General features: G+C 46.0%; 1 protein-coding gene across 1 annotated transcript in view; it reads right to left on the bottom strand.

The window, feature by feature from the left end:
• CYYR1 (cysteine and tyrosine rich 1) overlaps window positions 1-27,152 on the bottom strand; it is a gene marked incomplete at both ends in the record, with an annotated part of 56,886 nt that extends 29,734 nt beyond the window's left edge. Inside the window, 2 exons of the mRNA XM_082008033.1 lie at window positions 24,796-24,901; window positions 27,059-27,152. Coding sequence (XP_081864159.1) covers window positions 24,796-24,901; window positions 27,059-27,152 — 200 coding nt within the window. The remainder of the gene's footprint in view (window positions 1-24,795; window positions 24,902-27,058) is intronic.
• Window positions 27,153-27,354: the final 202 nt, after the last annotated feature.

Raw genomic sequence — 27,354 nt, forward strand, 5'->3', positions numbered from 1 at the left:
CTCATCAGCAAGAGCCACTGGAATAGGAAAGGTGCCCTGCCATTGAGCAAGGTTGTCTGGAAAAGCCTCAGCTGCCTACCACGGAGACAGGGGAGACAAGGAGCATGGCTTCCAGCCAGATGGGTGCTGGAGAAGAAGAAACACTGATGGCACGGAGGTCTTAAACTTTTTTCTCAGTACCTTCTTTGCTTGCCCATCACCACCTCTCCTGAGCCACAGCGGGGAAACAGCCGGGGCTCTTAGCCCCAGAGAGGCTGACGGGAGACCACCTCCTCCTTCGGACCCAGCTGTGTCCCCTCGCCCAGCTCATCCAGGGCCGCGGATATAAGGGAAGGAGAGGATCTGGTTGGGTGATCAACCCACAGTTTGGGACAGCTGTCTGTGGAACATGGATGTCTGCAGGCTGATGAACCCGATACCTCATGAAATTTTGACTCTGATGGACTTCTCTTCTGTGTCTATCCCTGTCTGGGCCAGGGCACCCCCAAAACATGCAGAGTAGTAGCTCAGCTCACAGCGGTCGCAATCTCCAAGCCAGAGAGGCTCGTGCTTCAGTGAAGACACTACCATCAAGCTTACTGCGACCCAAGAGGCCAAGATCCAGACACCGCTAATCCTTGAAACCCCAGCCTTCCCAAGCTGGAGAAGGTATACTGCGTCAGCTCTTCAGGGTTTATTTTGCAGACCTAATTTAGGTCTACACAAATTTAGATCCTAAATAGATTTAGGTTTTGAAACGCTACTGGACTGAGGTGCCCAGGGGCTGGTGGGGGGGCTGCCGGGGGCCCCTGTGAGGAGAGGCCGGGGCTGCCCCGTGCCGGACACAGCCGGTTCCAGCCGGCTCCAACCGACCCACCGCAGGGCCCGGCTCAGCCCCGCAGCCACCATGGCGGCACCTGGGGGACAGCCGGGGTAAGGAAGGGCAAAACGCTGCCTGGCTGTGAGGGGTGAGGGGGAAAGTGTGAGAGACAGCCCTGCGAGCCCCGAGGGGAGAGGGGGAGGAGGTGCTCCAGGCGCCCCAGCAGGGATCCCCTGGAGAGACCGTGGTGGAGCCAGTATCCACACTGCAGCCATGGAGGAGCCCACGCTGGAGCAGAATACGCCCTGAAGGAAAAGTGTGGCTCATGGGAAGGACCCATGCGGGAGAAGGTTTGTCCTGAAGGACTGCAGCCTATGGAAAGCCCACGCTGGAGCAGGGGAAAAGTGTGTGGAGGAAGGAGCGGCAGACAGGAGCTGTTATGGACCAACTGCAACCCCCATTCCCCAAAATCCCCCTGTGCTTCCTGGAGGAGGGGGGAGGCAGAGGAGTTGGAGATGAAAAAGTAAAGTTGCGCCTGGGAAAAGGGGGGGTGGCAGGCGTAAGGTGGTTTAGTTTTTGCCCTTGTATGTCACCATCCAACTCTATTCTAACTGGTAATAAATGAAATCAAATTATTACCAGGTCAAGTCTGTTTTGCCCGTGATGGTAATTGGTAAGCGATCTCCCTGTCCTCATATCAACCCACGAGTTTTTTCATCTTATTTTCTTCTACCTGTCCACCTGTTGAAGACAGGGAGTGAGAGAGCTGTTGGGTGGGCATCTGGCAACCGGTCAAGGTCAACTCACCACAGAAACACAAGAGATGTTGGCACAATTCAGGCTGCTGAGGTAGCAGCACCTGTGCTATCCTTTTTCTATGGCTAAAGTTTCACATTTAGTAACTCTTCTTTGCCAGTCTGTCAGTATTTTTACTTGTTAATCTAAATATGAGTTTACATTTTAGAGAAAAACAACCACCACCCTGTTCCTGATGTTTGAAACAGCTAATGCAAGACAAAAAAATTCCAAGCACTTAATTATCCACAAGAAATGAGCTGATCACAGTTAACATTAAAAACAAGTGGTATCACATATGCACTTGGATTTTAACTACAGTCTGTTTTCTGCATTGAAGTTTGCCAATCAGTTTCTAAGTCTACCATGCCAGCAGCTAGAATGGCCTGTTTCTTTTCAAACAATGACAATGACTTTAAAGAAACCAAATTCCAACCTCAGGGCCAACTGTCTGCAGGGTAAGATCAGCGAACAAGTCCTTTAGCTATGCCAGGCCCTGCCAATCTGCATCTGGGAAAGATTTGCATAGAGATGCAGTTAGTGGAGCAAGGGACCAGATATCAGGAGAAATGGGGTTTGAGTGGTGATACAATTCCATCTCTTCCTCGTTTACAATGTTGAGACAACTCGCTTCATCTCATGGTACCTCACTGCAGACACTGGAGGGGGAAAGAAATTATTTTCTGCTACTTCCAAAAGGAGCTGTAAAGCAGCATCTGGTTCCTAGCAGCTTGGGGATTGCGGGCAGTATAAAATGTGGAAGCAATTCTGATTTAATTTCACCCTTAAATTCCGTCAAAGTGCATCCAGTAAACAGGGAATATTCTTTATTATGACTAATAGTACCACAGGGTTTCACCCAAGACTATGAACCTACTCAGCGAGAAAAAAAAAAAAGAAAAAAAAAGACTACGCACACACTCACAGATTTGGGAATGCTTGATTCCTTTAATGCATTTATAGGCCAAGCTGATGACAACTTGCCTGAGGCTGCCCGGGACATCAGTGCCAGAGCCACAAATTTACCTGTGACTTTCACTAATCCTAATCCAGCACTGCAACCTGAATGAATTCTCTCCTTGATACTTCCACAAAATAAACGAAGAGGGAGGAAATCCCGGTATTAGCTGAGGTAATTCTGATGAATCACAAAAACTGTACTATGGCTGGAACATGTTTCTCTCCCACACATCAGAAACAGGGATGATACAGATAATCCCCAACAAACGACTAGCTTGGTAAAACAATTAATTACTGATTTTATAAAGGTTTAAAAGGATCAAAAAACCCTGCTAACAGAAAAGCCCAATGTACAATTAAGTTTTATCTTTCGACGAAGGAACCTTATTTGTACTGAAATATTGGGTGATTTGTATTTTCTGTTTCAACAGATCATTTAAGATTTAACAGATTGCTGAATAAATTCTTTAAATATGCAAATCATCTGGGCATTTTGTAATATTTCTCCAAGGGCTTTTTCTCAGTAGTTCTCAACAGATCATGCAAATTACTAGTGGTTCAGAAAAAGAAGTGTATAATATTTTAATTGACAGTGTGTTTATTTCGGCTCCAGTTCTTTTACATATTCCCTCTCAGATAACTGGAAACATATGACCTCCAGGAATCCCCACATTCTGTGGGACTCATGACAAAATCAAGTATTAGGAGAGACAGCGCACAGGAAATTAAGTGTTTTATGTAGATAAAGTGAGCTGACTTGGGGAATACAAATAGTACTAAATTACACTACATAATGTGCCCTGTACACCTAATTTCCATGACAAATGACGAGCTGTAACGGGCATTCATGCATTCCTTGCACGGCATCCCCACAACTTCATTTCGCCTCTCCCCATGTCCTGCTTAGAGGCCGGCAGCTGCCGCTTCCCGGGGGTCCGGAGGCACCTCTGGGAAGGGAGCGCCGGGATCGGGCTCACCACCACCTCCTCGATGCTCGCGGTGGGGGCAGCTCACCCGCCGTGGTTTCCACCACCACACGCTGCTGCAGCCAAACCCCATTTCCATGAAGCACTCCTGACTCGACGCTCAGGGAATCTACCTTTCCTCCCCAAAGCCACAAAAAGGAAAGGAGGTTTTCTCCTTCTTTCCCATAAACTGTCTCCTGAGACTAACTCTTTAATTACCCTACTTAACCACCAGCAGCCCAAAATCTCAACCTCTGGGCCAGAAAAAGGAAAATAAAGGCAGCTTTTTTCCTAATGAGTCATGCACTGATTTCCCTTACCCGCTACCTGATGAAAAGGGTAATGCATCTGTAATTGCATTACAGAACAACATTAGACATAGCATTACTTTTTTCTCTGGTTTTCTTAAAGCTCAACCTCTGCACTAACCTAGAGAGCAAGCAACACAGACCACATTCAGCCCCTGCTAGCCAAGTGGTTTCCCTCATACGCTTCTGCTGAGAAGCAAACCCTGCCATGGTAGATTGGGGTACGCTGGCTTCAGCATACGTGCAGTTCCCCAGTGATCCACTTCAATCAGAATCCGAAAAGAGCGATTCCAGCCCTGCAGCGTGGTGTGAGCTCTGCTACCTCATGCATTACTTCAGCATGAAATATTTATAAACTGGAGAACAGGGGCAGGCTCCTTCTTTAAAAAGCGTAATGAATTTTTTTTAAATGTATGAGCGCAACTTGTAAGAATCTACAACTTGTTTGACAACCTGGGTTTAATAAGACCAGTCCCCACTCCTCATCCATACAAAAGGAGATGAGATTCCACCTTGTAAACGATTTCTCTTTAAAAATGGAACTTTGACTAAGTAGGTATTTTCATATCTTAGGGCTAATTTTCCTTTTCTTGACATTAGCTCTCAACAGCTGTGTATTTTTTTGTAGAAAAGAAAAAAATAACAGCATTTGTATCAGAATTATCTTCCCTCTGGCAGCAGTTTGTATTCTGAAATTAAAATGGTCGTCACAGTCTACAGTGACACACTGTCACAAAGCTGGTCCTTGGAAAGCCATAGGGGACTGATGGTGGCAAATCTGACAACTTAAGGGCCAAACCAGTATCCCCATAATACAAAGCAGTTGGTGGAAAAAGCCACTGACAGGTAGATTCCCTCACTTTACCAGATTACACACGTAAAATGTAATTCCTGTTTTAGTTGGAAACCAGAAGGTGGAACTTCAGAGAAGCTGCAGGTAAATTGGTCCCCCATGGGCACTGAGGTCCTCAGCAAGTGGTGCACCCTTACAGCTTGGAGGACTTGGGGCTGAAGACCACACACCTCTGCAAACTAACCTTCTGCTTTGACGTGTTACTCTGCTAACACACTCGGCAGAAGCAGTTACACAATTGACCTCTTCTGTGTAGCCCTGACGAAGCTTCACTCTTTTTTTACCTACAGATTTAGAACTATTTACCAGCAGAGAACTAATTGACTCTCAGGAGAATAAACCCAATTTTACTTCCTTTGAAACATCAGGAAAATAATTCCAGATGCATAGCAGCTCGCAAGCAGTTGTTACTACCTAGAAATTCTGAAGTCATTTGATTACGGAATAACTAATTACTTTTACTTTTCATGAAACATGGAGTGATTTCATATATATTTTTTGTATTTCCTACTTGGCAAAACCAAGGTTAACTGACTTGCCTTCCACTCAACCCTAAAGCATGTCCTATCTCTTGTCATCTGTTAGTGTATACCTTAATTTACATTTCCTTCAAGACTGCACTATAAATAGACTTCTGTGAAGGTAGTGCGTGTGCAGAGATCCTTATAAATGCCAGGACCACTGTGAATCCATCCCAGGGAGCCAAGAGACGTGCATGGAGCTGAGCAACCGAGCCTGCCACGCAGCCTCTGCCAGCTAAGGGGAGCACAGCTTTCAGAAGGAATGGGCAATTCCTAAGCAATTCCTAATTCCTTAATTCCTAAGCTTAAGTCCAGTGACAGAATGCTAAAAATTAGTTGTAACTTGGATTATTTGTGGAATTTTAAACCTGGTTTGAAAACTGCACTGTTTAAACATCAGGACAGATGCACCACAGCTAAGTTAGCAGATGCAAATCCTCTGAAGACAGGACATTTACAACCCCTTACTAAAGTGATAATAGGAGTGTACTAAAGTGAGTTGCTAAGAAGTAGAGTAATCTTTTCCTGTATTAAGGGTAGCTGGTCTGGCTTTAACCACTTATCTCAGTCCAAGGAACCTTCCAGGAAATCAACCATTTGCTTCAGTTGATAACTTTTTTCCCACCTGGGGTCATCACTCCCCTTTGGTCATTCATTCCTACAGAGCATCATCTGCTTGACCGACAGATACTGCAGTGAAAGGTACTATGCACGGGACAGAAGTCTGTACGTAATCTATTTCTATCTTGCTGGACATACCCTTACCACCACCAAAAAAAAGGCTCTATTTCACTCAGCGCAGCACAGGGTGTGCTAAACCTACACCATCTGGTGCAGATGCACACAGTAAGTACCTATTTTAAATTTAGAGAGCAGTTACAGCACGACCTGCAGACCACAGCAGTAGATATTCATGTCTGAGCAACATTATGTGCTTGCATTATCACCCTGCCTTTTAAATGGAGCCCTAAAGCTGGCAGCACATTAGCTATCTTTGCAGGCATTGCCTCTGTTACACACTGCCTTCTTGGTGGCAATATAACTAATTCACTGGAAACTTGCAATATTCACTGTCCTGCTTCCTGGCGTTTAAGCAAATAGATTCAAAACGTGTCAGCTTTACATCAAAGCACCTCTCCTGGAGCCAAACTCTGCAGTCTTGTGTTTAGTATATGACTTCACTTCAGGTGCTAAATGGAGATTACACTGATTTTTAAATGCGCTGCTTGAGAGCTTGAGGCATCCAGGGGAGCTGTAGTAAAATTTATATCCATGTGATCAGTTCAGAAATAGTGCTGAAAGATCAGCAGCGAAATCACTTGATAGCTTCAGTCCACTTTTTGAACTGAAAGGGATCCAGCTCCCAAGAACCATAACTGGCTATTAAGCCTCCATAACCGGTGCCAGTCATGATGCTGACTGGTCAAGGCAGCAGTAGCACTGAAAAGCAAATGCCATTTCTGCTCAGGCGGAGGAGGAGAGGACAGGATTACCGCTAGGAAGGCGACAGTCCTCCAATCTCCTCCACCACAGCCCATGAAACACAGCGTGAAAAGTTCTGCTGATTCCCTGGGAGCTGAACTGGGACCCAGGTTACAAACCAAGCAGATTTTAGAAGTCGTTCATTAAAAATGAAACAAATCAAGAAAAAGAAACCACCTAATCCGCCTGCATGGGTTACAGCAAATCCATGCACTCTCAGCACAATCACTTGTACTTACAAAATAAACAGTATTTTAACCCACACTTTGGCCCTTGTAAAACGATGCAAGAAATGTTACAACACATCTTAGCATAAAATTACTCTGGTTCCCACTAAACACAAAGGCTTTCAGAAACATGTACCAGTATTGGAAAGGTCACTTACGGTCAGACATCACCATGTATTTCGTAGTAGTTGCTTCTTTCTTATGCCCTATTCCTTGTGAGAACCAGCCCAGCAGGCTATCTGAAAGCACATCCCCTCCTGCCTTGTTGACCTCAATAGTGAAAAATGCCTTCTTCTCCCCCTTTTCCTCCTTGCTGCCCGGGTGAGGTGCAGTGGGAGACCTTGGGGATGGGTGGGCACACGAGAAGCAAGCTGCCTTTCCACTCCTGCAGCCAGAGCGCCGGCAACCTGGCAGAAAGAGATGATTCACAAAACGGCTTCATCTGGTTTCTCGTACCCTGAAAACAAGACAGGCTTCCAGAAAAAGAGGGATTAGATGGATGATGTTCCTCCACAACCCCTTTCAGCTCCTGTACTCTGCAGGTCGCTCTGCAAGACAGAAGAAACATCCCTGGGAACTGGTGCTCATATTTGGAGGATGACCACCTCTACCACCCTCTTCCTGCCTCTCCTCAAACATGAATGATTAGAGGGATAAAACATCTCTCCTGTGAGGACAGGCTGAGCGAGTTGGGGTTGTTGAGCCTGGAGAAAGCTCTGCGGAGACCTTATTGCAGCCTGCCAGTACTTAACAGGGGCTTGTAAGAAAGATGGGGAGAGACTTTTTAGCAGGGCCTGTTGCAACAGGACAAGGGGCAACAGTTTTAAACTAAAAGAGGGCAGATTTAGACTAGATACAAGGAAGAAGCTTTTCACAATGAGGGTGGTGAAACACTAGCACAGGTTGATGCCCCATCCCTGGAAACATTCAAGGTCAGGTTAGACGGGGCTCTGAGCAACCTGATCGAGTTGAAGATGTCCCTGCTCATTGCAGGGGGTTGGACTAGATGACCTTAAAGGATCCTTTCCAACCCAAACTATTCTATGATTCTATGATTTCCATCTATTTTATTTCAGAGATTAAAATGGTACACATGAACCACGCATCAGCCATTGCTGTGCATGTGGACCACAGGCATTTATTACCCATCCAGTTGTACAGTCTCAACAAATACCTATTGACTTCAAGATAAATCACTTTAGCATTTTTATGACCATTGGAAATCTGTTTTCAGACTGTAGAAATTAAGCCCAAGACAGACATTTAAAGGAAGATTTTAATTTTTTTTCAAAAAGGCAGTCTTGAAAATATCTTGCTAAAAATACAACTAAAAATATTCCTGTTTCATAGATTAAATGTAACACTGCTATGAAAAATATACAAAGTAGCTTAAAAGAATGAATATATTGTTACTAAAATCTATTTCAAACAGGATAGAGCTTATTTTCACTCTCTTCCTGACCTTTATTTGAGAAGATGCCCTGAAACTCTAGGTATTTTGTATTACATCTGATGGCACTAATTCAAAGGAGTTTTCAACCTATATTCAACTATCAGAGCTCACAGCGCAATCCGACTCCCACCCGCCAAAATCTTAGACAGCTTTCAAAAATAGGAATGCAGTCACATCTGATTAAGAGTTTGTTTACTACATTTCATGGTTTAGCAGAAATAATGTAAAGATGTTAGTGGAAAGTATGGAAGGATCAAGAATCTGAGCAATTGAGCAAGCAGAGAATGCAAGGGCTTTTTGAGGTGTGCATGTGTGGTTTTGGGGTTTTTTTTCAAAGGAACAGGAAAGAGCCATGGTGCCGGGACTAAAAAGTCAGGAAGTGCACTGAAGTAGTGTACACAAAGACGTGCAGTTTTCCAATAAGGGGGGTAAAATTTTGGTCACGGAAAGCAAGTGTTCCAAAAGCCAGGGGTGACTCCACAGGAGACCACCTGCAGAAAGTCTGAGTCTTTTGGGGCCTCCCAGAACCTTTGTTCTGGAAGTAAGTCTCTTGCTGGAGACATGAAAATGGGATCTGGGATCCCTAAACGTTTTTGAACATGGGGGCTGGAAAGCACTTTGTTATGTTTTTAATTAGGTTGCATAGATCGTTTCTCATTGTATTGTCACTAAATTCCTGAAACACCACAATAAAAATGACACTTCGTTAGTATGTTGAAATTTCCATTGTCTTTTCTTAATGTGCTAACTTCACAGGAGAACACATCTTGTTCGTGTTCGTATAAGTTATGCCACAGAAAACAAGAAAAAAGCATGTTGTTTGTTGTTTGTCCTGGCCAGGAGTGCCTCTGCAAGGAGAGGGCACACACAGTTCTCTGGCCCTCGTGCTTCTCATTTGAGATATCCAACTAATATTTTGCCTGGCACCAGCTCTGGTGAATTTTGGTTGTAATCGGGAACAGCTGGAATGAGGCCAGCAATGTATTGCATATGAGCTGGTAAAGATTTTTGGCCATCAGAGGCCCAAGCCACTTAAAGGTCTGAAATCTCCCATATCAAGACCAGAGAGGGACTTCTGCACTACAGTATGCTTTAAGTTTAAATCTGTACAGAGATGTACATGCCCTTACACACTGCAAACATCTCCACAGAAGACATATACAAATGCTACAAACCCACTGCTCCGTGAAAAGCACGTAATTGAAGGCTGCACCACAAAGTATACAAAAGAGGAAAAAACTAAGGTCACAGAAACCCTCTTAAATCTGTCATCTGAGAACTTCCACAGTGCATTCATTTAAAATGTATCTTTCTCACACACACATTTAGGACCAGGGATTTTGCATTTACATCCTACCTCCTGACTGGCGTTGGAAAATTTTCAGTGCTAGCACTAATCCCCAAAGAACCTCACTGCAAACAACCCTCATTACACAATTAGTCCTTGCTGCCTCCGCTTCTTGACATGTCAGCCACTTCTTAATCCTTTCAACTTCTTAATGAAGGTGTAGTTACACAATGGCCTCGTCCCGTGGAAAGTCACTGATCTGTCCCTTGAGAGCACTTCCCTGGCACGTGGCGGGGAGAAGAGGGCTGGGATGCTGCTGGCGGGGACAGACAGCTCTGGGACAAACACCTTCTGGGAGGACGGGGCTCCCAGCCCGGGAGAAGCAGCGGCCGGCGTTTCGGGTCGAGGAGTAACACCGCTGCAGCGCACCATCTCCTCTCGGCTCCCTGGGCGCAGGCAGCGACAGCTCCCACCCGGGGCTGCAGCCTGACCGGCCTCAGGACGGCTGAGCCGTGCCTCCACGCATCCCCACAGCAAGAGAGGCGCAAGCATCGTCCCCGCCGGGGAACTGCAGCGATGATGCTGTGCCCACGGGAGGAACAGAAAGGAGAGATTCTTCCTCTGAATCGTCACGGACCTGTGGGGGACCAGCTGCACTTTCAAGGCCAAACTGGTTTTAATTTGGCTCCTGGGCCTGTTTGGAGCCGCCACAGCAGAAGAACAAACACCTGGTGAGGGGAGCTCCTCCAAGCCATGCGCTCATAGCTGAGGCTTCTGTGTTGCTGCAGTCGTCCTGGGGGCCTTCCAAATTCACCGACAGGCCAGGCAGGTGGGACAGAGACAAGTAAAATCAGCTGGCTTTCCTGACGAAGCAGCAGCTAAAACCCACAAGAATAAAACAGGACAGGAAACACTTTGCCACAAAATGGGCCAGTTTGAAGTTCAGCCTCAACCAACTTCTTAAAAGTAGGTCAGAGCACAAAACCCAAAGCTGAAGATTTGAATTCACAGGGGCAGAAACCTCCAATCCCTGTTTTATGGCACGGGCACTTGGAACAGAAAGGTTTGTGTTGCTCTTGCAAAGCCCGTATGAGAATTTAGTTAACAAAACCAAGGAAAAAGGTACTTTCACACCTGAGCATGGCCAGTGGAGCACAAGGAATCCTTACAGTGGTGGAGCTGCTACAATGCCCTTCTGGACAGGCCAGAGTCGACCTGAAAGATTTTGTTTGACAGTTCTGGAGGAAAATCTCATAGCTCTTCTCATGCTGGACCATATTTTCAGCCAGTGCATGTCAGTATAAATCAAGTGACTTGAGGATTTTGCCCAGTTAATTGACAGTTTGTATCTCCTGAGACAAGTTAAAAAAAAAAAAAAGTGATAAAAATATAGCAACAGCTATAGCGGTGCTGCTGGTGGTTATGAAGGAGCTGTTAGTTCTGGCAGTTATTAAAACCATTCAACGCAAGTGACAGATAACAGTAATAAATCATCTGACTTGTTTCACATATCCACACATCCAGTGTTTTTTGTGGGCACAGGAAGTATTCAGCCTGGAAAAATAACGGCATCTCATTACAAAGCCCTATCAGCAACTGCAACATACATTAAATTACTGACACATAACGAAGCCAAAGTGCAAACCCTGACTTGAGTCAGATTTAAACAGCAGCTGCTAGCTGGTAACTTGCTTTCCAGTTACTAGTCTCACAGAGCAGTAATTGCTGTTACATTAGCTAAAAGAGGTACTGCATTTTCCCTCGACGCAAGGGCTGTATCCCGATGGTGTGGCCCTGGGACCCTACCAGGAAGGTGCAAGAGGGCAGCAAGAGCATGTCCTCACCGCCTGCGAGGCCCCCGCACCCTCCCCGTCGAGGTCCCAGCCTCTCCCGGGGACCCCTTCCGGCCACCCCCTACTCGCCAGGTGAAGGGTGAGCATCGAGTTGGACCAACGCCCAACTCTGCCCTTCCCGGAGCACGGCACCATGGGCAGGACAGGGAGGATGAAATGCGGGGGTCCACCAGGGACGGACAACGGGGCAGGCCCTGGCCCTGGCCAAGCAAGCTCGCTTGGGGGAAGAGCTCCAAACTACCGAGGTACAGTCTGCCTTTTTCCTTCAATCATGGAGCACAAATGCCATGAACATTCTCCTTTAAACCCCAGTATACGACAAGGCATAGCAAGAGAGTACCAGGCAGCAGTTTTCCGTCCTCCACACAGCCTTGCTCTCCCCCATGCAGCCCAGGCAGCTGGAAGCTCCTCAGAAGGAGTCCTGGTGATTTTCTAGATGAGCCAGCAAGCCTCTCCCCCAGGGAGCAACCTCCCCATGTTCTAAGCAACAAGAACTTCCAAGTAACACAACTTCTTCATAGAAGAGATGAGTCAACCTTTAATGAGAGTCTAACCTAGCTGTTGCAAGTTCCTGGGGTTATTTGGGATTGCAAGTGGCTCTGAGATGACAAAAAACCTCTGGAAGGAAAGTAAACCAGAAGTATAAACCAGAAGTACACAGAAACTGATGCTGTCTCAAAGGTACCTGACTGTACCTGTACCTGACAGATTTCAAGTGACAGGGAGATAAACTACAGGTGTTATTTTTTCTGAACTCGTAAAAATATCCAATGAGCTAGCGGACGCCCAGCACAGAGCCCAGGGAGAAGCTCTGGGCTGGCAATCACAACAGCCTCCCTAAAGCCTCCCACCACCCACCTGCCCCAGTGGGATGCCCCAGCAAGGGGTCCCAGCCCTTTGGAGGGGAATCGCAAGGCTCTTCAGGTGCCTACTGCGGCATCCTTCTGGGTAACTACTCACAGAGAGGCAGAAAAACACCTCCCTTGTAGGAGGTAAAAAAAGACTCTCCCTCCCTTAAACGAGGCTTCACAGCTCAAAAACCAAACCAGAATTGCTTTGTAACTTGCTGCACTGGCGCGACCTAAACCAGGGCTGACTGCCCAGCAGTGCACGGGCCAGGTCACATGCAGAGGTGACTGTCCCCGCTGGATGAACAGTACTGGCCACCGACTGCTCCGCAAACGCCGGCCTGGACGTCAGCTTGTAGGCAGCTGCTCTCAGCCTGCGACGGCAGAGGAATACGGGAGACAGACCCCCGCACCTACCAGCTTGCCAAGAGCTTTGAAATGTTTGTTCAGCCCCAGCCCAAACTAAGAACAAATTCCTACTTCTCTGGCTAATGTGAAAAGACCTTCCTAGGTCATCAAATTCACACCCTGCTAGCACAGGCAGCCACGCCATCGAGGCCATTTTGTCCTCCCCTACTGCAGAAGAAAGGATGAATAGGGAGGCGTGTGAGGAGCAAACAGGAATAATTTCCTCTCTTGATATGTAATTTTAATGCAAAATAAATTATGTTAGAGGACAGCGACAACGTAAGCTTACCAAATACAGATGTTAATACCATAGCTTCCCTCCTAATCTCAGCACGTTACCTTAACGCAGCATATTATTCGAACCATACAGCAGACATGCCACTATGTTTACAGCACCCCTGTCATATAGCAATTTTGAAAGCATTGTTGTCAAGCTGACATTTTATTACATTTCTGGAAATATGCTAATTCAGTCATTAAGTTTCGTTCAACAGCCGTGAAGGCTCAGGAACAAAGGTGCATTGTGCTGTACTTCAGACAATTTTAAATGTTGTTGAAAATGGAGAACGAGGGCCCTAACTTTTCATCCATTCCCCATCCCCTGGAAACTCTATTCTTTCACTCTCCACTGGAATTTAATACCAAATTATCCCTGCAAGGAGCCACTGGAGGGAAGCAATGTGAGGTAAGCAGATTGGCGATCCTGTCAGCCATTTTCATCGTTTCAGCTTATGTAAATAGGCCATCTATTTCCAAGCCAAACGCAGGGTTACTGCCGTGGACTGAACAAACAATATTAACTTTCAGCCATGTAAATACATTAGCTATCACCAGACACAGCCTCACCGAGGTCTTTGGGGACTAGGACCACACAGCACAGCAAGTGGTCAGCACACCGCAAGGCAGGAGAAGCTGTGGCCCCGAGCAGGGATGTCGGCAAACAGAAAGGCAGACAAAAATAACTCGTCTTAAAAGAATGCAACGTTTGCACATGACAAAATAGGTTTGGAGGAAGGTTACTAATTACTTAGATTTGGATAACACCACGGCTTCTCACTCACAGCTGAGAGCACTTTTGTGCTGGACATGGCACACAGACTCCTCACACACAAGGTCATTCTCCATCCCAGGGGGGTTTCATCTGAATACGCTCATCCATGGCATATTCAACGACTACATTCAGACATCAAACTTTGGCTCCAAGTAACCAAAATTCTGCCCATAACCCAAATAATTCATCTTTATTTGTGGTAGTTTATACTGCTTTTAGAACTGCAGAGCTCATCATCAGCAGGAGCACACTCTACGTGGATGGCAGACAGGCAATGCCCAGACACTGCTGCCTTGCCTGACAGGATCTTGTGAGCATAAGACTGAAACAACTGACAATCATAAGTATTTTGAAACCCTCGGAAGATAATATCCTACACAAGTGGAAAGCAAAAACGATTACAAAAAAGCTGTATTCTTTATAAAAAATATTGCACTAACAAAATCCTTGTTACTCTTCCAGGAAGATCTCAAAGATTCCAAGAGATGTATTTCAACAAGGTCTTGTACAAAACACTCTTGGAGTTGCTTTAGTCCCAACAATGAAAAGTGTTAAATTTATGCTGGCTGCTTCTTTTCTCTCCTCTTGGTTTACATTTCCAAAGCAGCAGATGAGGAGAGGCCCAAAAGCTCAGGGACTTTTGACAAACAAAAGAACTAAGTGCTGCTGTCATGTACGGTTTAAACACCATCATATTACAAGTTCTACTTATACACAAGTAATTCATTTTGAGTCTCTCCACTGCTTTGGTCTTCCATTTCTGACTTCTCCTCAGTCTGCTCTCAGGATATTTCTGCTTCTCTTTTTCTCCACAGGTCTGTTGCAGAGGCATCGTGATGCGGGAACAAGCGCTCCGCAGTGCCCCAGCCGAAGTCTCAGAGGCCGGCCGGCTGGCCTGGAGCGCTCCTCCGAGGGGAGACTCACAGGCTCCACGGAGCCTTGAACTTCGACCGCCGAGCGCTGCCGACAGGGACCACCGACGTGGTGCTTCAACAATACCGACATCAGACCAGGACCGTAACGCCAGCCGGTACTCCAGATGGTGTTAGTGTTGTAGGAAAATGGCAAAGTAGAATTTCAGAAGAAAATACATTATAAGTTAATATTTGTGTGTATACATACACACGTATATACACGTGTATATACACACATGCATCACGTAGGCAAGATAACAGGCAGCAGCTGCAATCCCCTGCCCTCTCCTGGACAAGCTTCCTGATGTTACCTTACCGGTGGCTGCAAACCGCTCCTGGGGGGCTCTGTCCTCCAAAACGCTGGTGAAACTGGAGCCACCCCCTCCGTGGTGGGACACGCCACTCTCCAAGGCTAACTGCTTCCCTCCTGTCCCAAATGATTATTTCTATTCTCCTGCTTTTTCTGGGGAGGAGGAGGGAGCAACCAGCGGAGAGGAGAGGAAAAGGAAAGAAGGGGCACTGCTTACGTCCAGGCCTTCTCTTACCCTGCTGTTGGAAGGAGAAAGTCCAATGCACGGGCACAACAGGAATAAGCAGTGCAGAGTACGAGAGACCAAAACCGCAGTTAATGTGATAGCATAAGCGCACACATTTGGGACCGCATTTTAAATGTTATTCCTAGTTTAGTAACACTGGTGCCCTATGGGCTGCTCAGCAGCTGGAAATACCTGCGGGGCAGCAGTACCCTAAGTATACCTTCATTAGATCACCTCGACCATGCACTGCATAAAGGACTGGAGTAGGGATAGTTTGCTTCAACAGCAGTGTAGCAAGTCCACAAGGCACCTAAAAATAAGGTTCACTGCGTCTTGGCTAAGGAAAAGATGTTTCAACAACAGCTGTAGATCCTTAGTGCCTCTTGTGACAAACTGTACCACGGGCCTCAATAAAGAGAGAGAAGCTGGAACATTCAGCGTTAAACCAAACCTCCCTTGTGAGCAAAAGGAATAACTCCATTTAATGATAGCAGTAAAAATCCCTTATCTGTGTGGATGAGCCAACAGAGGGAGACCAATGATGAAACATGCCTGCCCAATCTGCGGTATTAGTGCCTCTCCACCCCATAATAAATACTTAGATATGAAGTAAGTCCCAGGAGGAATCTTGTATTTTACAAAACAATTCATTACAGGAAAAAAAAAAAGGGTTTTTTAATAGTGGAAGTGATTCTGAAAGTAGACGTCAGAACTATTTTCTTTTTTAAACAGAGAAAAATAATTGAGAAAACTTCATTGAATTTCTAAAGATTATATTCACTGTGGAATTTCTACCTACTTGTTATAAATCTCAAAGGAACTTGTGGCTGCCCTGTGAATTAATAGTTCATTTCCTTTAATTTTTAATAACTCACTTTACATATGCCAAACTTTGTTTCTGTTCCTTAAAAAGGCACATAAAGATTAGAATGAGAGCTTATATTTCTAGCACAATATTGTTCAAATATTGTATTAGTGCTATAAGTTTTATTTGGACTGGCTGCAATTACACAGTGTGCAGCATCAAATGGCCCTCTTGCACAGCTTTTGACCCAGAAGTATCTTCACTAATAACCCTGCTCTGCGTTGGTGTGGTATTACTTAGCACAGCGCAACCAGAAAATGCAACAGATTAATCCTCTGAGAACCCCACGAGCTCAGTGAAATCTCAGAATTAGCCAATAAAACAGAAATTCTCCAGCTGGGGGTGGGGGAGGCAGGTATGCATTGGCATCCATGCAGGGAGTACATGAGTCAGCTGAGGTGGGATTTGCCCCTGTGTGTCTCCTGACCCTCCAGGAGCAACACACTCATTAAGCAGTGCTTGAACTGGGAACGAGAGAGCATGAAGCGACAGTGAACGTGGAAGGTACCATGGTGATTTAAAAAAAAAAAAAAGAAAGAAAGAAAAATTTTTTTTTTCCAACACTTGGATTCAACAAGGTACTTCAATTTACAACTTGTCCCATTAGAGCCAAGTGCACAAAATCCCCACTGAAGTAATTAGCTTATTGATTTCAACAGGATGAGGACTCTATCCATTGCATCTGCTTGCCACCTTGAAGTTACAAACACATTTAACTACTTTGCTGAACTGGTGCCTAGCAGACTACCTGAATTCTCTCGAAAGCTTTGGATGCAGAGATGACTGAACAAAGTTGCACACTCTTACCAAATTCAGAGGCAGACCTTTTCCCCACTTGAAAAAGGGAAAGGCATGTGAGGGCGTATAAAACAGACAGATGGTAAAATTCTTATGAAGAAAGGACAGTCCTCTTGTGATCAACATAATCCCCAAGCTCAGTCTTTATGTCAGTCTTACTAAGTGTTAAGAAAACATTTATCTTTTACATGACCGAACCTTATGGGAAAATCCTACAGGCTTCCAAAACAGACCCCTGCAAATGATAAACAGAAAATTATCTCTCCTTTTCACTGAAAAAATCCTTTCAAAATAAACAGTGCAGTATAAGCAAGCTAATTTCACTAAATTCCTTATGAATGTTTATTTTTCCCCCCCTTAGAGTTTTCTGTAAGCCACAGAGAGCATTTCAGTGATTTATACCTTAATGCTTCCATTTTCAGGCCAAATTCTAACAATATTCCAAATGATGAAAAACAGATGATCCACAGGGATGTCAACAACTCAAGTTTTAGCACAAAACCATGCTAGCCTTTTTTTCTTATGAACAATTAAACTTGCATGTTTACAAAGACCTCCAATTTTCACTTAAAAAATATTCTTGTTCTTATGGCTACCTACCAAAATTAAACATCCTAACTAACAAAAAAGATCAAACAAACAAAAGAACTCGATCCCATTAGTCCCAATCATTTCAAAACAGTTAGTCAGACACCCTAAAAAAAAAAAAAAAAAAAAAAAGAGGTTGGAGACTTGAAGCAGGAGCTATCTTTTGAGAGCCACTGTTTGGCAAGCAAAACAGTTTTTTCCCCATTTTGAGCTGCTTGTCACAACACTGGGTTAGAAATGAAAACACAAAGGGCTAAAGAAGAGGTTCCCTGTGTTTTAACTGTGGTGCTGACAAGGGTTTCCTCTACAGCCAGCAGATACTGCTCTGGCCGTAAATCTGATCGCACATTCTCTGCTAAAGGATATGAACTGGGACAATAGGCACAGAACAAAAAACAACTGGAAGTTCAAACACTTTGCAAAGGTCACATTTCGAATACCAGTTCTCTCTCCAACAATGAAAACATGGTCCTAGATCTTTCTCTAAGCTGTGGTTAATCACCCCCCCCCCCGCACAGAGAGTTGGGTACCTCTATTGCAGAGATTTTACCAGGCTGAAGCACAGACAGCAGGCTTCCACAGGTACTCCAGGTGTAGAAGACCAAGGATTAAAAGGCTGAACTGCTATTCACCTCTTAGACAGAATGAGAGGGAGATGGTTTTAGTCTAATCATCGGTCTCGCCCTTACCAGTGACGCATTTATAGCCAGCCCCCACGCGCTCAGCACAAGCATCATCAGGCTCTGCTCCGTGTGCTCTGATAAGAAGCCACAACCCAAGCCAAATGGAAAAAATAATTATTGAACCAGGCCTTTGGCACACCTCTGGCATCAAGGCACAAGTCACAGAGCCAGAGGCATGAAATGGCAACTGCCAGGTACATCGCAATTTTACATACTGTCCCAAAGTACTTCAATCATGGGCAAATTTTGAACACTATGTTGACGAAGAGGAGCACAATTTTATTTCAAGCAGAGTACCATACAACTGTCATGTGGACATAGAACCATCCCCAACCCATATGCTGCTTCACATATTTACTGTGGGATGCCCGAAAATATCTAATTTGAATTATTTGGAATCTACAGTGAATGCCAAGCCTCCTGACTTTTTTTTTGTTAATTCACTATGAACTCCAGAGGCTACATCTTTATACTCCTAACTCTTAAAATGTTAATTCTGTCCTTTGGTGCACTCCTCCTCCATACCCACCCTCCATCCCATATTCTCATATCAAGTGAATCAGCTTAAGGGACAGTCTTCCTTTCACAAATAAAAATGGCATTCTCTAAGGTCAGCTGCTTTTCTCAAAAGTACTGCTGGATATAAAGTAATCCATGTCAAATGTCATACTTAGATACACTACACACGGCTTTTTTGTCAGTTTTGCACGCTGAGGCATGCACACGATTTTTATGCTAAATGTATTCTCTGCCTCTTTTCCTCCCATTCTCTCTGCCTTCCTTCCTTCCTGGCCACATTGTGCAACCTCTAGACTTAAAACAAAACAAAAAACCCACCCAAAAAACTCACCCCCTCCAGCATACATTAATTCATGTAAATAACACCTGGCATTTCAGCGGTCACTGAACAGGCAGTTGCATCATTATCTCTAGTAAGATTTTTCCACCTACTCTCTTGCAGGTCACCATCCACAACCTGTAATGAGATCACAGTTGTCTAAAGTTTTTATTTACTTTTTCCTCCAGTTACCTTTGAAGTCCCTGGAATCACCTGTTTTATTTTGTTTTGTTTTTCTAAATAAAAATTGCCTCAGAGTAAGTAATTCTGAAGACATTTACCAAGAAACTTCATACACTTTGCAATGTAATGTAGCATCACTGCATCTTCACTACAAGAACACCCCTCACTACAAGAAGGACGTTGAGGTGCTGGAGCGTGTCCAGAGAAGGGCAACGAAGCTGGTGAGGGGTCTGGAGCACAAGTCTTATGAGGAGCAGCTGAGGGAACTGGGGTTGTTCAGTCTGGAGGAGGCTGCGGGGAGACCTTATCGCTCTCTACAACTACCTGAAAGGAGGCTGTGGTGAGGGGGGCGCTGGTCTCTTCTCCCAGGTAACTAGCTGTAGGATGAGAGGAAATGGCCTCAAGTTGCGCCAGGGGAGGTTTAGATTGGGTATTAGGAAAAATTTCTTTATGGAGAGAGTGGTCAAACATTGGAACAGGCTGCCCAGGGAGGTGGTGGAGTCACCATCACTGGAGGTGTTCAAAAAACGTGTAGATGTGGCACTTCAGGACATAGTTTAGTAGGCATGGTGGTGTTGGGTTGATAGTTGGACTTGATGATCTTAAAGGTCTTTTCCAACCTTAACGATTCTGTGATCTTTTCTTTCTTCTTTTGCTTAAGCCAATACCCCAGTTTACTCCCCTTAAAGAGTTACCCAGGAAAATACGGACCAGTCACCAGGGCTGTATATGATATCAATGAGTTTTCTTAAATACTGTGGGTCAAATCTGGGTTTAAGTCCCTTCACTTCCACTGAATATTCAACTGGCCCAGCAGTATTCATTTGAGAGAACAGCTGGACTATTTGTCTTCTTTGCTCCATTATTTACTTGGCATCTGGGATAACTTCACATCAACTCACAGCTGCTGGCTGTGAAGTGCTGTGAAAGAGCAAAGGCAGCATCCAGAACCACCTCCAAGAGCAGGTAACTACTGACATCTCTGCCCAGAGAGCTCCCTGCGGTTCAAAGGTTACCTGTGGGCCATGATAAACATAAGGTGCAACATGGTGGAGAAGACAAACTTGGAAATTAGCCCACAAAAAATCCACCAGGATAAGCATGAGGGCCAGACAATTTGGGGCCTCAGAAGCAAATACAAAGAGCACTGTCAGGAACACACACTCAAATTTGGGTTCTGCAGAAGAAACCCCTTTCATACCAACTCCCACCTCTGAGGAGCTCTGGGGTTTGAGGCTGGAGCTGAAGGCAATAACCAGATGTCTCCAACTCCTCCGAGTGACAGAAGGCAAAATGCCGCCGGGTGGTTAGTTAGGGAGATACTGTTGTTGTAGGCAAACCTGGAGCATCTGTCACGGAGAAAACATGCTGCAGTCCTTGCAGTCCCTAGCCTGGTAGCAAGCTGCAGAAGCAGATGCAGCACTGGGAAAGTGGTAAAAGGTCAGTCACAGATGATTCAGTAGCCTAGAAACAAGCCTCTGAGGAGAGCAGCTTGAGTTTCTTGACTCAAAGGGCTGGGATGATGCTGAAGGCTGGGAAGGGTCTCTCCAAGCTTTCTTCTGGTGAGGAGTGAAAAGGTGGGCAGGACGAACAGTCTGAGCACTCAAGTCCCCCTGTACCTTTTCCTTCATCCCACAGACACAGCTCCGTGATGTTGCCCAAGTCCAAACATAAATCTGTAATTTGCCCAAGAAATAAACATTTTTAGAAGGGCTAACTATTAGAAGGGCTATTAAGCACTAGATGCCGAGCAAATAAACAGGAGGAAACGCATATGTATCAGAGGAAATAATGACAGGCTGTAGCTATTGAAGACTAGTAGGAAGGGACATATAGCTGGAAGGTTAATGCTGTAACAGCTCGCTCTGAAGGGGTATCATGAAGCAGGGGGAGGAGGAGAAAGGATGTGTTACTTTACATTAGAGATGCTCATGGGGTTACACATGACTCAATCACAGACCGTGAAGGCTCACAGATTATACCTGCAGTCCAAGTAAAGATGGAGTTACTGAAACATCTCTTACAGACCCTGAAATCCTAATACTAGAGTGAGCCAATAACTCTGCATCTGTTCTTCATGTGTGGAAAGAAAAACAGGCTAATCACAGATGCACACAGCCTGGAGGATATTTGCTGAAAACCTCATCTGACTGAAGAAAAAAAATTCCCCCGTGTCCTAAAAAGATGACAATTTCTTAAAGTAGAAAATTCTAAAACTCTACATGGAATATCTCAATGTTGAATCTCATATTAATGAGTGAAGAGAGTTAATTAATCACCTAAAAGCTAGAAGCAACTTAAGTATCAATGCTCATGATCTAGTCACACTGACTGAATTTTAAAATCATTATATACATTATTGTCTGGTGTTTATAGTCTGTTTCCACAATTGCTGGCATATGGGCCTAGAAAGAGAAGAGTGAGAGATATGAAATAAAACGGATAACTGTTTAAAAATAATCTACTGCATATCAAAAGGCTTCTCCAAAACTGCAAGAGAGAGTTACGCTTGTGAAAAAAAACACACCCCAGAGAAGATAAAGAGCAGAAACTTCAGAAAGACATGCAGACGTATAACGAACGGAGAGAGCAGAGAAATTAGGGGCAAACAAATTAAGAAGCATGGGCAATCTCTACAGCAGAGGAGCCAATACAACACTGAGGACTACTAATGGTGTTTAAGACAGTAGAAAGGCACAACCACCCATGCAGATCAAGTCCATTGCTTGGTGCAGGCAGTAGGATGAAAAATAATAACACAAGAAGAGAGGGATATTTAAAGAACAGCATTACATGGAATTATCAGGACACATAGTTTGCTGGATTAAAAATGGTTCTTTAAAAGATTTCAACACACAGTTGCTAACAGAAAGACATGAGCAGACAGGTTGCTAGCGGCCGTTTCCAAATGCCAGAGATTGTGTCTTCTAATGCCATTTCATCGGTTTGCCATTTGGGGGTGAGGCAACATGAAACTTCCACAGGAAAAGCTTGCACATAAAAAAAAAGACCAATATAGTGCCAAATAATGTAAAGGGAAAGTTATTCTTACGGAGCATAGTTAAACTCACAATAACATCTTCTGCAACGCAACTAAATGCAAGGTAGTAACCCTAGCAAAGACCAGTTTGCAGGCTTAAAGCAAATGCTTTGAGGACTGTGGCTTAAGGACTTAGAGCTGAATTTGCTAAATTCGTTTGTCTTCTGTGATCATCACAGATAGCTTCTTCAAAATAGGTACTCAGATAAAGATACAGGAAAAAAAAAACCCTAGCAAGGCTTCTGTCAAAACCCTGCTCTCAGCCCTGCTAGCCACACTTCCAGAGGGAAGAGAAAATACTAGAGGGAGCTCAAAGGAAGGCCAAAGAATTGACCCCCTGGGCAGGGCAAAGCAAAACAAAGCAAATCTTAACGTGTGAGGCTGACAGAGTTCACCCAGCTCAGCGATAAGGTGGACAGCTGTCATGATGACTATTTAGGGCCACATTTCAAACTCACAGATAAGCTAAGAGCTGACGGTAGGAATTTCAACCTTTGTTTCCCAGCAAAATTTCCCAGCAATATTAGTAAATGAACTATAGGACAGTTTACAAGGACAGATGCTCAACTTACAAATGCCTGAAGTTTTCAAAATGAGATTATACATGTTTAAAGAAGACACGCCCAAAACAGCTTTTAGGGAAAAAAAAGAATCTATGGCTCAATCATGCGAAATGTCAGGTCAGAGGAGTATAATGACTCCTGACTGGTCTTCAAGTGTATGAATTAGAGTACTTAACCATAAAAAATCAGAGATCAAATGTCTCCTTCGAGACATGTTGTGGCAAACAGCACTTGTAAGAGCCTCTCCAGTATTCCAAATCATCCAAAAACACACAAGCCCTTCCAGTGTGTGAGAGCCACTCACACTCAGCTCTAATTCAATAGCTGTTTACATTTCTTAAATAAACATGCAAAAGACTAGATGTCAACCTGGCGCTGAAGGCATGGTTTGAACACTTCAGCAGCCACTCTGAAGAACCCCTTGGTCAATCCTATCCAAAGCAGAGCTCTGACAGTAGGCTAGACAAATGCCAGTGACGTTCACATGGAAGTGGGACATGAAATCCCCTTGCTTTGTTGCTCTATGGGAAGCCTCCTTCTTATGATGTGAATCCTATGCTATTGTGTCCATCATTCCTAACCACATGTGAGCTGGAATAAGGTATTAAAAAACAGTACCTCCTTCCATGCATGTAAACGGGAAAGCAATTTTGGAATGAGAAAAGAAAAAAAATATCAAAGCAGACATTCCCCAGGTGAGCGGGGAAAAAAAACTCAGTTGTCATTCTCCAACAGTAATCAATCTTAAGTACACGCTTTTTTATTTCCAGAGAAATGAAGGATTCTGGTGCTATATTGTCATTGTATTTACTTTAGCCCAGGAAGTGTCTGATCTGCTTTAAAAACTGTGGATCAATTCTGCATTAAAATACCATCACTCTGCCTACTCCTTCAAAGTGCTATAAAATATGCTGAAGGGAACACTGGCATGTTCCCCAGGTACCATGGCTAAAAGAAAACCTGCAACAGAGGAGCCTTTTTAGAAAAAGCAACCTTCTCACTCACTGCTCCCCAAGCACCGAGCAGTGCGTATGATGTACCTCTTCTTCCTCTTCTGGTGTTAGTCAAGAATACAAACCAAAAGCATGTCACGGACTGCATGCTAAAGGTTAAGGAAATTACTGGTGGGGTTGACGAAAAAAAAGGTAAGGTGCCCTACCTTGAAGAACAACATTTCATGTTTTGTTTACATTTGTCCTCACACATGGATGTAATACTTGTGGGCTGTCACTTAAATAAAGCCCAGTGCCTACAGTCAGGTCCACCAGCACACAGGCTTCTCTTCCTCACCGATGCAGAGATAACAGCTGCACTGGAGCCTATGTTTTTAATAAACAGATTACTCCTCTGTTTTTCTCTAGATAGGAAATACTCATACCCACTCCATTTCACCTGCTATGTTTTTTTTAAGCACTGTGAAACATGTTATTCGTACTGCAGTGTTAAAAGTGTCAGATTACCCCCACCTAGAATCTATTCAATAAAATCCACCAAAAGCCAAAGGACCATTTGACAAAAACATTCAAGTCAATAAAAAGGAAAAAAAAAAAAAAGTACTCAAAGCAAAAAGAATCTCAACTCCAAGTAATTTGAATAGTGGTTTGACGCAGGTATTGTAACAAAGCATTTCAACACAAACCACAGGATTTCTATTCACAGTCCTTTTCACCTGAAGAGCTTGAAACAAAGTTCTCACCACCTCTAACGCTCACATCCACAAATTATATAACTGTACACAAGCTAAGGACACAACCCTCAATTTTAGCAAGCTTTCTGGTATGCATCAAAAATACATGAAACATGAGACTTTAGAGGGATACCAATGTTCGTTACCAGCAAGCAAAAAGCCAAACCAAAACCAAAAGACCCCAAACCCTGCCACTGTTTATTGCCAAAACAGTGTCCTGCAATCCAACTTTATGTTAAGCCCATGAACACAGCACATCAACTTTTTTCTAAAGTGCAAATATACTTACGAAAGGACATTCCCAATGTAGGCATAATAAGAACAGCAGTAAGGAGTAGTCCCATCACAGCAGTAAGCTTTGCAGTCATTATCACACTGAGCCAGACAATCTTCTGCTGAATAAAAATAACATTCATGCGGTCAAACGGCAGCAACAACAAAATGCTGTACAGCACGGCTTTAAAGAAAATGCAGTCTAACAGTTTTATACAATCACAGGACTTCACTCGAGGCGCAACGTGACCTTGTAATCCAAATGGCAGCCCATTCCCACTCATTCTGCATTTCAGCAGGAAGTTCAGAGTTAGGTGCTTTGTGTATGGGTATTTTGTAGCTGGCCGTATCAGCTCCTTCTCATACTTCATCATTTAAAATAAAAAAAAAAGAGCATTTCGAAATGTCGAGACACCACAGATCACCTTTCTCCATTCCAGCAAGCAGTCCAGAGGGAAACCTGAGGCCAGGCCGCCTGTCTTGCTGAGCTGCCGGGGAGAAGGAACTGGTGATCTCCCCAGTCCCTGCCCAGTCCCAGCCCAGGGTGTATATTAGAGCTGCCTGGGCTCCCTCGTCCCCTGCCAGCTGGCAGCGGCTCCCCCGGCTGCACTCCCGCTCCGCGGCCAGCGTGGCACAGCGGTGCCCAGCACAGAGGGAGCCAGTGGTGCCCTCTCTGCCCCACTGCCAAAGACTGGCCTGCCCATCTGGGGCCACAAAAGTTTCCAGCAGTGATGCTCTGCCGGATTGAGGAACAACGCTAATTGTGAAACAACAGTATGACAGCGCTTTATAATTAAGAAGCATGGAAGAACACATAGCCTTTCATTGTCAGGAGAAGCTATTTTAAAGATACCAAACTCTTGTGCTGTCACAACTCAGCTGTTTTCAAACCCCTAAGTCAGGTCCCCCCAAGTAAATAACACCGTGCTATCTCTGGGTACTGCCACTGCACTGTAAAAACATCGTCGGGGATCCCACGCTTCCCAAATCTCATCCCGGGCTCTCCTGTCCCACTGCCAGGACCTCAGCTGCAGCCTGGATGAATCCAAACAGACTCCCTGCCCCGCACACTGTCACCCTTGGTGACCTCTGTGGACGCACATGCACACACAGAGCCGCATCAGAGACCTGACAACGAAGATGACAAACCATGCTTCTGCATGCCCAATACACTGTGGCTCCCCTTTCCCAGGCAGCACATCACGCTAAAGGGTTCCCACTCTCCCGTTCCTGTTACTGCCTTTCATCCGTGCTGGCCCAATTTTCAGCGTGATGGGATTCGGGCAACCCTACCTCATCTCAGCTTCTGCCATGCTCCCATGCCTGCCCCACCTCTGGCTGCAAGCTCCTGCCGCGCACCCAGGCTCCTTCACATGCTGGCTGTGCAGCGAATGGCTCATGCTGCTGATCCACCCCAAAACCTTCATCTTGCTCATGATTTTAGCAGGTCAGCTCTCTGAACCAGCTCATGCTTGCTCTCTGCTTGAAAGCAAGCAGCAACAGAGGGTGACGGCCGGAGAGGGCTGTGCGAGAAAGCGCACGGGTCAGCTCACACCGCTGTGCCCTAAACCTGTGCCAGTACCCCTGTATTAAAGAAACGCACATGCACAAAAAAGTGAACAACTGACCCATCAGTCTTGAAGACCAGTCCGCCCAGCAAGGGAACCGGGGTAGCTGGAGGGACAGCAACCCTCAGGCAGAGAGAGGAGGCCCGTGACTGGCGTGGGCCCTGCCATGCAGCAGCAGCAACGGGGGTGCCCCCATGCCAAGGGCTTTTGCGCTGTTACCCCTGCAGGACTCCCCATGCCAGCAGCTTCAGGCTTTCGCTCCGTTATCCATTTTTGGCACCAGCGCTTGCGTCGCCGGCTGCGCCCCGAAGGCGCCCGCCAAGCACAGCCACCCGACGAGAAGGGAGCCCGGCGGCCCCCGTGGCTCCTCTCCCGCACCAAGTCCGGCGGCATCGGGGGGTGCCCCCACGCTGCCCGGGGCGCCTCACGGCCCCTCTCCCGACGGGCGCGGGTGTCACCCCCCTGCAGCTCCAGAAGGGCTCACACACAGCACGCCCTGCCCCAAAGACGTCTGCCGAGACACCCCGGAGCGCTCCTTCCAGCTCCGCCCGCCAATTCAGACCACAAGGAAGAGCCCCGCCGCCTTGCCCTAAGCCGCCGGGCCCCGCTCCCCGCGGCGGCTGCCCCGGCCCCGCCGCCCCCCAGCCCCGCTCGCACCCGCTGCCTGCGGCTTCGCGGCTCCCACCCCACCACCCGCCCGGCCCCGCTGACCTGCCAGGAGGAGGAGGAGGAGGAGGAAAGGGGGGAGCAGTACCCCCCAGGCGAGGCGCCCCTCGGCCCGGCCGCGCCACCCTCCTGCCTCCATGCCGGCGGCGGGCGCGGAGCCGCTGACCGCCCCGTCGCGGCGCGGAGGCGGGCCGGGGGCGGCGGAGGGCCGGGGTGGGGGAGGGTGGCGGTGGCGGGCGGCGCCGTCGGGGCCGGGCCGGGCCGGGCCCGCTGCCCCCCGCCGCGCCGGGGCCGCCCCCGGGCTGAGCCCGGCGGCGCGGTGGGTGGTGGCAGCGGGGCCG

The sequence above is a fragment of the Phaethon aethereus genome, assembly GCF_964289735.1.
Source record: "Phaethon aethereus genome assembly, chromosome: 1".
Taxonomy (NCBI): domain Eukaryota; kingdom Metazoa; phylum Chordata; class Aves; order Phaethontiformes; family Phaethontidae; genus Phaethon; species Phaethon aethereus.